This window comes from Barbus barbus (assembly GCF_936440315.1).
Source record: "Barbus barbus genome assembly, chromosome: 13".
In the NCBI taxonomy this organism is placed as follows: Eukaryota; Metazoa; Chordata; class Actinopteri; order Cypriniformes; family Cyprinidae; genus Barbus; species Barbus barbus.
In genome coordinates this window covers 10,526,350-10,541,387 of record NC_136741.1, presented here as the reverse complement: position 1 = coordinate 10,541,387, position 15,038 = coordinate 10,526,350, and the positions used below count along the sequence as shown (strand labels likewise).

General features: G+C 35.1%; 1 protein-coding gene across 1 annotated transcript in view; it reads left to right on the top strand.

Moving 5' to 3' along the window:
* Positions 1-6,453: 6,453 nt before the first annotated feature.
* Positions 6,454-15,038, top strand: part of LOC306878687 (ADP-ribosylation factor-binding protein GGA1-like) — an 18,003-nt gene continuing 9,418 nt past the window's right edge. The window contains exons 1-6 of the mRNA XM_079431171.1: positions 6,454-6,526; positions 11,154-11,238; positions 11,751-11,826; positions 12,866-12,964; positions 14,377-14,500; positions 14,776-14,876. Of these exons, the coding sequence (XP_079287297.1) occupies positions 6,484-6,526; positions 11,154-11,238; positions 11,751-11,826; positions 12,866-12,964; positions 14,377-14,500; positions 14,776-14,876 (528 nt within the window). The 5' untranslated portion in view covers positions 6,454-6,483. The remainder of the gene's footprint in view (positions 6,527-11,153; positions 11,239-11,750; positions 11,827-12,865; positions 12,965-14,376; positions 14,501-14,775; positions 14,877-15,038) is intronic.

Sequence of the window (15,038 nt, the reverse complement as noted above, 5' to 3'; positions counted from 1 at the left end):
GGTAAGATCAATTCCATGCGATATAATTAAATCTAGCGTATGATTAAAACGATGAGTGGGCCTGGTGACGTTTTGCTTGACTCCAAAAGAGTTTATTAGGTCAGTAAACGCAAGTCCTAACGCATCATTTGTATTATCAACGTGAATGTTAAAATCTCAGACAATTAGCACTTTATCAACATTAACTAATAGATCTGAGAGGAAATCTGCAAATTCTTTTAGGAAATCTGTATATGGCCCTGGCGGTCTATACAGTAGCCAGAGCAAGAGATAGGAGAGATTTCTGTTGCATATCTAACAGTGTAACATTGAGCAGAAGTATTTTGAATGAGTTAAACCTCCTGTATCGTGTTTTCTGAGTAACATTGAGAATATCACTATATATTGTGACTATATATCACGACCAGTCTGACGGGGCACATGTTTATAACAGTAGCTTGGTGGAGTAGACTCATTTAGACCAAAATATTCATTAGGACACATGACTAAGACTACCAATCAGAACATGACACAATGAACAAGAGAACCAATGGCATGAATCAAATTACAAAATAAAAGACATGAAAACAAGAACATGAAACAGAACCCCAAAACCCCATGTTACAATAAGGTATTTATTTAGTCTTTTAAGTGTATTTTTTCTTATTTTGCATATTATCTGCCAATGGGGTAAGAAAAATGATCTTGTTTCCATTTGTATTAAGATTATTTTTCATGCATAAAATGCACTTAATTTAGATTCCAAAATACTCACTAAGAAAAGCATTTTTGCAGCATGAATGAATCAATGAGGTATTCAAACATCGCTTACACTTAAAAAAGGGGGAGGAGACCGAAAGAAACTCTGGGTTTACCGAAGAAAACCTGCTCCCGACCAGGTTAGGTTCACAGGGTAAGTTACCATGGTAACTCACTATGAGTAGTTACCTCTCTTTCAGAAACGGGCGTGACTTATCCTGCTTTTTCGGGTTTGACAAACCTCCCATTCTGAAACAGAAGACCCAGAGTTTCCCTCATTTCAGAGTTAACATACTCAGAGTTTTCACTTAACCTCCTGTCTGAAACCGGTCCCATGTGTCTTGTTAAGTATCCTCGTTTGGTTTGTGTGTTTAAGTTCCTGTCTGTTCAGTTTGAGTTTGTTGGTTCTCGTCTATGCTACAAGACTTCCCTCTGTCTGGATTTACCCTCTGTGGATTTATTAAAGACTGTTTATCTTCATCATCGTCTTTGTGATGTGTTTAACAACACAGTAACCATGACACCTAGGTTACTGTGCTTAGGCTCCTATAAATGCACTAATAGCACATGTTTGGATTATTCATTCTGTTTAGATGTGTACCAAAATTCATGTGTACCAAAGTATGCTTTTAGCAAAAAGTACTTAAAGTGTTATATTTTTAATGTGAAAAAAGTGCTACTAATGACATAGTAATAGTGTACTTGATTGTACTATTTAAAGACCATAAACTAAAATAGTTATGTATATCGTATAAAGGGAATGTTAACATAATTGCAATACATTTGAAATTTATTATTTGAATATTTAATCTATAAAAATAATGTGAGCGATACATTATAAAAACATTTCGTATATATTAATCTTATATTTTAAATAATTAGTAAGTGTATATGTATGATGAGTATATTTAAAAGTGTATGAAAAAAGGTTTCAATTCTACAAGAAGTGGTAACTAAATGCATTTTTATTTTTTTTAAACACATTTTAGTTCATATTCATGGTGTCCCAAAGTTGATGTTCTAAAGATTATCTTAAGAAGTACTAAAGAATATTTTTTTGTATATTATACAAAATTTGTGCACAAAAATAGAGCACTTTAAGTACATTATGGAAGTGTACAGTGTACTGAAATAAAGTGTATTTTACTGCACTTTTTTCACCTGGGTGAAAAATAAATATACTAAAATGATTTCGAAATACATTTATTTCATGCTAAGTATACTACAAAATATATTTACATATTTATGTACTTAATAAAAAAATACCCTGCAATTGTACTTTTAGTATACTAAACTGGTATACTTAAAGTCTGCTAAATTGGAACAACAAATTTTGTACTTAAAGCACTTTAATTGTGCGGAAGTAGTGCTGAAGTACAACTGAAGATATACTGAAGTATATTTGATTGTGCTGAAGTAGAACTATTGCAAGTATACTTTGGTACACTTTAATTCTCTTGCATTTAAAGGCCAATTATTTAAGATCGTAATCCTTATCAATAGTGACATAAAACACATTTTAGGCTTAATATTAAGAAATGTGCATGGTGCACAAGAAGTACTCCAAATAAAGTTTAATCATAATTTTTATTTTAGTCTTGATCTTTATTTTAGTCTTGAGCGATGTCAGTAAATATGTTAATATATTTTTTAACTGTACTTAGTATGAAATAAATGTATTTTAAATATATTACTTTTTTGCTAAGGAAGAGATGTCATTATTAAAAATATAATGGATTTAAATGCATTTACAAGGCAGAAACAAACACTGTTGCTGCAGGAACAGTTTGAGAAGGCAGCAGAAAGAAAATATTTGACTATGCAAAAAATCAACTGAATTTAATAATTTCTATAGTTTCACAGAGAGCTCAAAAGAAAATGTGAGTATAATATTTTAAAAGCTTTATATATGATTTACTTATTTATAGGCTATGTAATTATTGAAATTAATTTAAATGCAAATTTTTATATTAATTGCCAGTTCAAATAATAATTATTTGAATATATGACTTACAAAAGATTATAATTCACATAATATGAATATAATAAATAATTAGTAAAAATGGGCAATTCTGTCTGCTTTAATTTGGAGTGAGAGATACAGGGATAGTGGCTTTATTGCATCAGATACTGTATGTCACTTTGCTCACAGCCGATTGGTTCATTTTGGGTTTGCGATGTCTTACCCAGAATAAAACCTGCTCCAGAGAAGGGTAGCCATGTAGCAAGCCAAGTTACCTTGACAACGAAACCTGCTCAAAACTAACCCACCTTCTTGAGCCCAAAAACTAGTGATGGGTGATACCACTTATTTTATTTTCGATCCGATACCGATATTTTTAAGCCCAGTATCGCCGATACCGATACCGATACCTTGACTAAACTGATCTTTTAAATTATTTAAAAAATATAATCAGTAATTATACTCAATATTAGATGGGGTTTTTTTTACATTTCATAGGCTTTTTTTGTTTTTGTTTTTTGTTTACACTCAGAAATAAAATAAATTGTAGTTCAGCCCTTTACTGGGGCAGTAACCTCAAAGGTGCACCTACCCTAAAAGGGAGCATATTAGTACCATACAAGTATACATGCTTTAAGGGTAAATAACAAATGTGCACCTTTGAGGGTACCTCAGTTGTCCATAAGTACTAAAATTATTATTTTTATGATAAATTTGTGGTTACTGCAGTTTTACTACAAATACTGTGGTAAACTGTGGTTACTGTAATAAAACCATGGTTAATTTTTGTAAAAGGCTCCCAGGCTGCTGTACTTCTAAAGGTGAAACTTTAGCATATTTTTTTATTAACAGCAATTACAGAACCTAACACAATCCATTTGAACTTTTAACAACCAGTTTAAATAAATTTACTTGCACAAACTAGCCTATTTAAAATAAATATTACATAAACCAAGTTTGGGGGTAGTAAGATTTTGTAATGTTTTTTAAATAAACATCATGCTCACCAAGGTTGCACTTATTTGAACAAAAATACAGTAAAAAGAGCAATATTGTGAAATATAACCATAACCATTAAAATGAATGTAATGATGTGGCAATGTTTTATAAAGATCTACTTATGCTTCTGATGCTTTTGGGAAACGTAGCTCTATTTGAACAAACACTGTGACTGAGCCATGAGTCACGCTGTCTGTGATTGATTGCTTTTGTCTTTCAGCATTTGTGTTCCGATCGAGCAGGAGAAATCACTCTAACACAATTAGACTAACACTTAAAAGCTTATTTATGCACAGAATGTCTTAATAAAATTAGTGGTTTTAAAAAATGCACTTTAGAATCGATATTTTTATGTGAGGATCGATCCTTTCGATACAACATCAGTATCGAAAGTATCGATACTTTAGGATCGATCCGCCCATCACTACCAAAAACTCAGAGTTGGCTCAAGCTAAATGCAAACTTACATGGGTAAGAACTGAAACCAGCTACTGGCCTAATGAGTTAAATGAACTAAGGACATTATATACACAAGATAAACTCAAATACGCTGGTTTAAATGTATCTACTAATTTCTAATAGTTAAAATTGATTAGAGCCAACTGAATAGAATTAGCCAAGGTGTAACCCATACTTGATTATATTCTACTCAGCGTACACACACACAAACACACATGTTGAGTTTCGATGTTTTATGGGGACAATACAATAATAATGGTTTTTATACTGTACAAACTGTATTCCCTATCCCCTTACCCTAACCCTACCCCTCGCACAAAACTTTCTGCTGTTTTAGATTTTGTAAAAAGATCATTCCGTATGATTTATAAGCTTGTTTCCTCAAGGGGACCAAACTATTTCCCCATGAGGTCAAAATGTAATAAAAAGTAATAAAATGTATTACTATACTTGTGGGAACATTTGGTACCCATAAGGTAGGTAATACAAGGACAACACACACATCATCATCCATAGCAATTATAGGTAAACCCTGCCTTACTCTTATATTAAGAGTTCCTCAGTAAAACTTGCTATTAAGATGACTCAAAATCAAATTGTTCTCAAAAAATCTTTGAACCGTTTGAACTAGCGAGTTTAGGTGCAGCGCCAGCTGTTGTCTTGTAGGCAAACATCCGTACCTTGAATTTGATGCGAGCGGCTATTGGTAGCCAGCTAGTGTAACCTTTTTTCGGCTCATTAAAGACCACTCTCGCTGCTGCATTCTGGATCAGTTGCAGAGGCTTGATAGTAGATGCGGGAAGGCCCGCCAAGAGAACATTACAATAGTCCAGTCTGGAGAGAACAAGAGCTTGGACAAGGAGTTGCTCTGACAGGAAGGGTCTAATCTTCCTAATGATGTATAAGGCAAATCTGCATGACCGGGCTGTTGTAGCAATATGGTCTGTGAAACTTAACTGATCATCGATCACAACTCCAAGGTTCCTGGCTGTCCTGGAAGGAGTTATGGCTGACGAACCCAGCTGTATAGAGAAGTTGTGATGAAGTGATTGGTTGGCTGAGACCACGAGCAGTTCTGTCTTAGCGAGGTTGAGGTGAAGGTGATGGTACTTCATTCACCTAGAAATATCTCTCAGACAGGCTGCAATGCGAGCAGCTACTGTCAGATCATCTGGTTGGAATGAGCAGTAGAGTTGAGTGTCATCAAAATAGCAGTGATAAGAAAAGCCATGCTTCTGAATGACAGATCCTAATGATGACATGTAGATGGAGAAGAGAAGTGGTCCAAGCACTGAGCCTTGAGTAACCCCAGTAGCAAGAAGTAGTGACTTAGAAACCTCACCCCTCCAAGAGGACCCTGAAGGACCTACCTGAGAGGTAAGACTTGAACCACAGGAGTGTGGTCTCTGAGATACCCATCTTTCTGAGGGTGGGCAGGAGGATCTGGTGGTTAACTGTGTCTAAAGCAGCAGACAGATCCAGTAAGACGAATACTGAGGATTTGGAAGCTGCTCTTGCCAGTCTCAGGGCTTCAGTTACCGAGAACAAGGCAGTCTCATTTGAGTGGCCGTTTTTGAAGCCAGATTGGTTGTTGTCCAGGAGGTTGTTCTGTGCAAGAAAAATAGAGAGTTGGTTGAACACAACTCCGTCAAGTGTCTTTGCAATGAAGCCTTTGTCTGCCAATGAATGTCTGTAGTTTTCTAAAAGTGCTGGATTTTTGTGAGGAACACATTGAAACAACAGAACATTTATTTCATGACAGTAAATTTGCTTGTGCTCTTTGGCAGGATTTGCATTTTGCATTGGTTTCATAAATCTCTCTAAATTAAAAAAAAAAAGGGAAAATGTGATCTTGGTATATGAAAGACAAAACATGATTTAGCAATTCACATTATTCTTGGAAAATTCCTTTCTACACTATTTATATACCTTCCTACACGTCACAAGAAACTATCATTATTTCTTATAGCTGAAATTAATGAACAAGGACGCCTTGAATTTCTGTAATTTAACAGAGCAACGTAAAGAGAAGAAAGAAAAAACTTTCTTTCTTTTTCTTTCTTTCTTTCTTTCTTTCTTTCTTTCTTTCTTTCTTTCTTTCTTTCTTTCTTTCTTTCTTTCTTTCTTTCTCTTCTTCTAAAATAGTTTCCACATACAAAACTTTCAGGCATCATGAAACATACTCAGTCAAGTAGCCTACTACTACACTTGTACAAGTTTAGTAGATGTTTCATTATGTGAAAATAAAAATGCAGAAGTACTTCTGTAGTTAGAGATGTCACGTGTTTCATCGCGAGAGTTAAGTCTTGTGATCTCGGGTGAAGATGGCGGCTCCGCCTGACGAGCAGAGCTTAGAGTCCCGCATCAGTAAGTCAAACAAATTGAAACTACAACTATATTACATTCTAATGTGACAGTGCGAATAACAAGGAAATGCATATGCTTAAGATGATACCTTGACGCAAACGCTAAACTGAACGCAGATGCGGAGTGTCATGGTGTTGTTGGCAGTTGAGTTATTAGCATGCTAACGCTGATATATTTGAGTTTCTGACACACTTTTGTTTTAGTGTGTTTTGTGCATTTATTTTTACTGTTGTGGGAGTGTGTGTTCTTTGCTGGACAGGTAAGTTAAAGAAGAGTTGTAAAATTGCAAGCTATCTGTCCGTGAGTCAAAAGGGAGGAGTCTCTGTAAAAAGCAGAATCACATAATAAATAAACTATTGAATGAATACATTCAATAACAAAATAGTTTTACGCTTCTATTGTGTGAAGTCCCTATTTACACCATAGTTCCGTACAACCATTCAACAAAAGAAAAGATGATTCATTCGCCTGTTTCGTTAAAGGGGCCATATCCGACTTACTCTTTTCTCAGTTTTATGTGTCCACTTGTAATGCTAAAGTCACAGTCATCCGTTTCTACCCTGTCTCCAACCATTTGAATTAGTTTCTTTAAAAAGAATTGTGGACTCAACACCAATAACATTACTGATTACAGGTATATGTTTCTTAACTGAAACGTTGTGCACAAAGAAATTAATATGTATGAAATATCTTCTAAAGTCAATATCAATTTAAAATAGTCTTCTATATATTTTCTTTAATTATGTCACTGGGTTATTGTGATTATTTTGTCCATGCATTTAATTTTGTATACATTTTCATTGACCTCCTAATCTTTAGTCACATTCAGATTAGGAATGCACCGATCCGATACTCAGGATCGGTATCGGCTCCGATACGGCCATTTTCTGCGGATTGGGTATCGGTCAGACGAGACCGATCCAAATCCGATATTGTGCGTATACTATTCGGTTTTATTGTTGAGCCCACGAAAGGCACAAAAACATTATAAAGCACCATAAAGTTTTCGTGCACTATACTTCAAGTGTTCTGAAGCTGTTCCATAGTTTAATCTGAGGTACAGATGAATATTTAAGTCTTTAAATTCAAGTTCAGGTAAACTCTTCTCTCCGCCGCGGCTGTCTGTCATCCTCCATTCAGCAATCAAACTGCGTGTCGCGTTCAGTTACTACAGTCAAACTACAGTACAGGTTTAAAACGGTTAAAAGAAAAGGCTTAATAATTTTACGCACAGATTTAATACACTACGCATCAATATCTCTTCCCTTTGTACTTTGAACGTTTCTATGTGGACTCAGAGGGCTGCGCGCTGTGACTCTGTGTTGCTTTAAGCGCATCATGCTCTATATTGGAGCCTTACATATTATAATACTTTTGCGCAATGAAAGATTATTAACAGTCTTTCTTGTTCTGTCCTATCTATCATATGTTGCTGCCTTCATTACTGTGCTATAGATTTAAAAGAAATATATTTAAATTTTATAGTAGCCTATATATTTATATATAAATGTATTTGCTTGTTTTTTCATGAATGTATTTTACAACAATTCAAAGAGCAATGTGTATAATTTCACCAGATTTAGTCCTACACGTATTCACTTTTAATTGTAAATAAAAATGTTTCACTAGGTTTTATAAAATTATTGTGCACCCATGATTTTTCTAGAGTATCTTTTGCTGTATTTTAAACCAAGTTTATAATAGTATTTTTGTCATAGATTATGATTATATATTTTTTCATTTGTTATTTTTCATTAAAATTACGTTATCTATATATAGTAGATTGTGTTTAACACATAAAAGAGTAACACACACCGACACACAGAAGTATAGAAATTCTACATCGATTAAAAAAAAAACTGCGCTGGTATCGGATTGGATTGTTATCGGCAGATACTCAGAATTTTCAGGATCGGATCGGTTCTGAAAAAATGGTATCGTTGCATCCCTAATTCAGATCTGCCTCCATTCCATTATACAATGTCCACTTTTCACAATGCAGTCAACAACCTAGGAAACTAGTCTGGCTTACTGGAGAGGGAATTTTAACTTTGAAAATAATTCGATTTTTGGATAGTAAGATAATAATAATAGGCTACAGTGAACCTACAATGAACAAGGAATATTCTGTACATGATATAAATACTTTAAAACAATTTCTTGTTGATTTATATCAGCTTCTAGATTCAGATGTTTGTTTTTAATAACTGATCTTGGTTATTGTTTTTAAAACTCGCTATTCTAATTCTATATTCTTTAAAAAAAAAAAAACTCTTGATTCTCTATTCTTTTTCCATTCTATCGGTTTTCTTTTTATTTATTATATAATTAAAAAAAAACAACAACAACAAAAAACCCTTGCTACGTGCACTCCGTTAGGCTAACAGACTTGTTATAGCACTTGCATGTCAATGCTCTTTTGTTGAATTTGATTGCTTCCATTTAGGGCTGTGCAATTTATCGAATTTGATTATCGTGCGCATCTAGTCAGTAAAAACGGTTTCTTGATTAGTAGTTAATCGCCATCACCTGCTTTCAAATGGAGCGGGAATTACTACACAGAACCGTAATTCACTGACAAGCTACGCAATTTCGTGTTCATAATCGAAGGCGATTCGTCTGCGATTATGAATGCGATATTGCCTATCTTTTCGGTGAGCTACGGCTCTGTGTAGTAATTCCATCTCCATTTGAAAGCAGGTGATGGTGATTTACTGCCAATCACTGAACCGGCTTTACTGACGAGATGCGCATCATAATCAAATTCGATTTAATTGCACAGCCCTACTTCCATTGTCCTCATTTGTAAGTCGCTTTGGATAAAAGCGTCTGCTAAATGACTAAATGTAAAGGTGAAATACTTTGAAAGTAGGGCTGCGATTAGCGATGCTAATTAGCGATTGTCATACGCATCTCATCAGTAACGCCGGTTCTGTAGTAAATCTCCATCACGTGCTTTCAGATGGAGCAGCATTTAATACACAGAGCCATAGTTCACTGACAAGCTACGCAATATCGCAGACCGATTTAATCGCGCGATTATGAAATCGAAGATATTGTTCTGCGATAATGGCAGCTGTTTGCGTAGCTTCTCCGTGAACTACGGCTCTGTGTATTAAATGCTGCTCCATCTGAAAGCATGTGAAAATACTAGTGATGCACTGATTCCAATACCGATTTTTTACAAGCAAACTGGCTAATACCGATTTCTGATTTATTTTGAATGAAAGTATACATATACATGTTTATTTGGTTTTTAACAGGCCATCTGAAATTAAAGGCAGTAAGTACATTCAATAGAAACATAGATGGTACTGACATCAGCATTTAGCTTTTGTTTTTAAATTGGGTTGAAACTACATAAAACTGGCCTTAAATGAAAACATTAACTGTAACCATGTGAAATTAAAGACAACAACTGCATAGTTACAATCCAAACAACACAATCAACACACATTCAACAGTCCAAACAAAGATCTTTCTTAATCAGCATTCAGGATTTGTTTTCATTTTTAAATTTGGTGTAAAGAAAAAAAGGTATTTACCAGTGAAACTAAATAAAACCAAAGTAGGCTATATAAATACATTTTTCCAAAATGTTAAATCAAATAATGTTTAGTGCAACGAGTAAAACAAAGATGCTACAGCAGGTGCTTTTTAAATCAAATTAAGTCAATGGAATTTTAAGGTAAAATAAAAATAATCAACCTGTACAGACCTGACGTTTACTTCTGGCTTTTCAAAAGTGCATGCAAGTTTAAAAAAAAATAAAATAAAAATTCTTTACCAAAAGAAGCATTTCAGCTTTGTCACAAGTTGGTCTGTTTCATTTCTCATCCAACACTTGAGAAGCTGCGCTGAACAACCATTCACTGTCTACACTTGTGCGGACAGATACGTTCATGCAAGAAAACGGCTCTTATTTGTGCAATGATTACAATGTAGTGTGCACGCGGGCGCACTTCTGGAAAATTTGTCTGAAAAAAAGACAAAAAACCGTCCGGTTCCAGTGGTGCATCCCTTGAAAATACCACATTTAATAACATGTTTTTACTCCAAACTCACTTCATAACGTCAGTCATGTGTTTGAAATAAATCCATCTGTGAGATGATGTGGCTTCTTACACAGAATAAAGCACGCAACATATTTCATAGCCTTTATCACTGCTTAGAATACTATGTCGATTAGCATTGCATTATTATATACTTTATTATAATGAAAATTATAATAATAATTATAACAACTCAGATAAATCATATATTGTTGTAGTCTTGTGTTTATTAGTCATGTTGAATAAATGAAAGCAGTTTAAATCTTCTGTTTGCTCAGCTACTGCTATAGGGATTTCCTGGATTTCTTCTGCAGGATTTCCCTCTAGCCTTCAGATGGAGATTTACCACTGATCACAGAACTGTGCTTCACTGACAATTGCAGCTTTTGCCTAATCGTGATTGCGATTTCATTTCAATTAATCGAGCAGCCCTATTTGAAAGGATTTCTTATTGTTTGCTTTCACATATTAATGTTGAATTACAGATGTTGTGATCTTTATGCAAAATTGCTGATATGCTTGTTGGTTATTGTAGTCTTTCTAACTTTTTTGCTTTTTTGATGTGTCACCTGTAGACAAAGCGACCAACCCTTTAAATCGAGAAACAGACTGGGAGAGTATTCAACTGTTCTGTGACCAACTCAGCAATGAACCTGAAGGGTGCGTCCACATTTCCGTCATTTTTAAACTTAAATGTTTCTCCTGAAATACGCACAGCGAGGGAATATTCACAATGAATGCTGACATCTCACTAGTCTGTTTAATTTATTTTAAGCCTCAAACAGTGGATCAATACCTTGGTGAGATATTGGTCTTACTGACTACAAATTAACTTCTCCTGTTAGGGGCAGTTGAGCAAACTCACATTGGCGTACTTGCATTTGAGTTTTCCTTGAGCTTTTTCTGGGGTTTATTGAATGTGATTTTTTTTTTGTCATTGGGGCCATACATGTTCATATAACAGTCCCAAAGGGGGAAACAAAATTAAAGGGTGAAGTTACCTGTCCTTATTTAGGTAAGCTTCATGTGACTGGGAAATGTGGAGAAAGTCAAGTCTTAATTACGAGCCAATTTAAAAACAAATTGCTCGCATATCTTTTGCTTTTGTTAGTGTGAATGTTCCTGATTTATGGATTATTCTTTTATTGTGCTAAATAACGTTGTGTCTTTAGTCCACAGTTGGCCACCAGGCTTCTTGCTCACAAGATTCAGTCCCCTCAGGAGTGGGAGGCCATGCAGGCGCTCATGGTAAGATCAGCATTCTTTTCTCAGGGGTGTGGATGACTCTATGTAGTCAAAGACTGATTGGGGGTCCCAGCATTATAATATGCTGGAACTTTGTGTTTGTACTGATTTGCTGCTAAATTTTGATTTATGAAAGCATTGCAAATATATAAGCCTATTAAATGCTCTACTTTCACCCATTTTGACTAATTGACTTAATGAAACACAAAAACATCAGGATATTCTAAGGATGAACACAAAATATTGTCTGCCATTTGATCAAGGAAAATTACATTTGATGTGTATCTTCTTTAAGGCAAGTGTTGATCAAGCCATAAAAAATAATCATACAAATCAACAAAAATGGCTGCCATCAGCCAATCAAATTTCAGCAGTTAATAACTTGCATGAAGCTGTGTATTCAACTTAGGGAGAATCGTCCAAAAGGTGGCACTATAATAAGCTAATGTACATTTTTGCTAGGAACCTTAGAATCTTGATGGCTAGATCCTTTCTAATCCTTGACAAAGGTTTAATTTAATCACACTCTAGAATGTCATTTAATGTAACCAAGTAAAAAAAAAAAAAAAATGTTTAAATAGCAATCCTCACAACAGGACGTTCCTCAACTTGAGCACAAAAAGAGTCCCGTCTCTTTCCCTGTCTTGCACACACACTACTCTACTCTGCAACTCTTGTTAACAGCACCGATCACTGTTGTATCCGAAGAAATAAATATACCTTCTTGTACCAGAGGCTGATAAAATCAAATCTGTAGTAAGTGCTTGAAGTGGGCAGTAAACCTGTGCACCATTTTCTTATTTTCTCTTATAGAGGGTCTGCAGGGTTCCATTTCTATACCTGTTTTGTTTTTTCTTCATGTTGGTTGGCCTGTATGATGAAATTGTGGAAAAAAAGTTTTTGTTTTCTAAGAAATATCATTTACAAATTAGTCATAATTCAAAACATGAAATCTCTTCTAGAAGAAATGGTATTGGGAATAAATGTTCTGTATGAATCATACAGCTAATAACTCTTTGGCGCTGTCTGTTTTTGTCCTAAGGTTCTAGAGACCTGTGTGAAGAACTGTGGGAAAAGATTCCATAATGAGGTGGGAAAGTTCCGTTTCCTGAATGAGCTTATCAAAGTGGTTTCCCCCAAGGTATGTTTTGTCTGTGTATATAAATCAGCACTGTCCCTTTGTCAGAATTCACACCACGAATGTTACTGTAATCACAAAACACCTAACATTGAAGGAGTTTGTAATTATTCTGTGAAAGGAATAAATGAATAATGTGAAAACGTAAATATCTTAAATTGTATAAGAAAAGTCCTAAATGTAAGAGCATATGGCCTAATGTAATTATAGCTTCAGAAGGCTATGATTTATTTAAATAAATGTGAGAATTGCACATTCAGATTAAAAAACGGTGGCACTGTTGCACATTCTAAAGGTTTGCGGTTTCAGAGCAGTTCACAGTCAATGAATAGCACACATTTATGCCTGAGCGATTGCATAATGCTGTTGATGAATTATGATTTTTTGTTATTGACTTTATGGTGTTTATGTTGTAGATTGTTGTAAGAGTGCATATTTTATCTCCATCTATTTGCTCTAAGTAGTAAACAACATGCATTTAGAAATAAGAGTCAGCATATTACAGGCTTGTTTATAATTAAAAGTCTTGCATTATGCATAAAATCCTTTGTTATTATTATTGTTTTGGTTACACGACACTGTATCAGGCATTTAATTCAACAAACTCTTGTAGCTTCTCTTTGGGCTTCCCCATCACTGGAGGGGAATGTTTTCACCAAAAATTCTGTCATTATTTAGGCCTACTCACCCTCAAGTTGTTCCAAACCTGTATGAGTTTATTTCTTCTGCTGCACACAAAAGAAGATATTTTGAAGAATGTGGCTAACAGTAGTTTTCAGGTTCCCACGGACTTCCATTATACCAATTTCAGTGCATATTGAATGAAGTATTTTAACTATTTTAAACTTGCAGTTACCCTGTTTTGCTGATAAGCAGTATTAAGTCCTCGCTAATGTGTGCCCCCCATCTGTTAAAACGAATTAACTTTAAATAATTAAAACTAATAGATTTTGAGATTGTATTGGTTTGTTTTGAATGGACAAAAAACCCTGGATAAAATTGATTGCTAATATTTTATAACTTGTACACACAAGGATATGCAGTGGTAGAGATAACGTAAATTCTGCTTTGGCATAGAGTGCATAAACTGAGCACGGGCCTGTACGACCAACCAACCACAAGCATGTCTTTATTGCACATCCTTATTTGTGCAAGCCAGAATATACTGCACGAAGAACTCAAAGAACAGGAAAAACATAGAAACCAAAGAGAGAGTGATGCACTAAAGCAAGACGAAGAAATTTGTGTCAGAAAAGAGGCTGTAAATGCAGACACTGTGCAGTTATACACCTTATACTGAGGAGAATGTCTCTTGCTTCTTAGAATGGGAATATTAGTAGTCAATAACTTTAATGTCTAAATATTTCCTTTAATTTAAATTCAATAACTGTCCCTGTACTCTATTTTTGTTACAGTATCTTGGTTCTCGAGCCCCAGAACCAGTGAAGAAAAAAGTTTTAGAAATGATGTACAGCTGGACTGTGAGGTTACCAGAAGAGACTAAGATTTCTGATGCTTATCAGATGCTTAGGAAACAAGGTAACCTTACATGCAGGGTCCCGATTTGTCATAACATGTACTTAACTTCATCTCACAGCTGATACATGTGTGGTCAATTGCTATTCTGACATTGGTACTTGCGTGAGTGCTGTTAAAAGTTATGGTAAACAAACACCAAGTGCTTATGTGTAAAATGATAAAGCTCTCTCACCGGACTCGCTGTATGTCCAATGTTGGTGTTGTGATTTTGTATTGTGGAGTGTTTGTTTGGTAATACACAAGCTACATTGTTTATGCTCTGCATCTCCTTTTAGGTATTATTAAACAGGACCCAGACCTTCCTGATGACAAGCCCTGCTCTCTCCCGCTGCCCAGGCCCAAAAATGCCATCTTTGAGGATGAGGAGAAATCAAAGGTTTAAAACAACACCCTTTTTACCCTGTCAAAAACAGCTCTTTTCAGAGCAAGCCGTTTTCTTGCATGGCGCTTTAAATGCAAATGAGCTCTGCTCACCCCGCCCCTCTATTCCGAGCCGCTCTCTGAGAGACTGTAAACTTAAGCCACATTCATCGTGAAA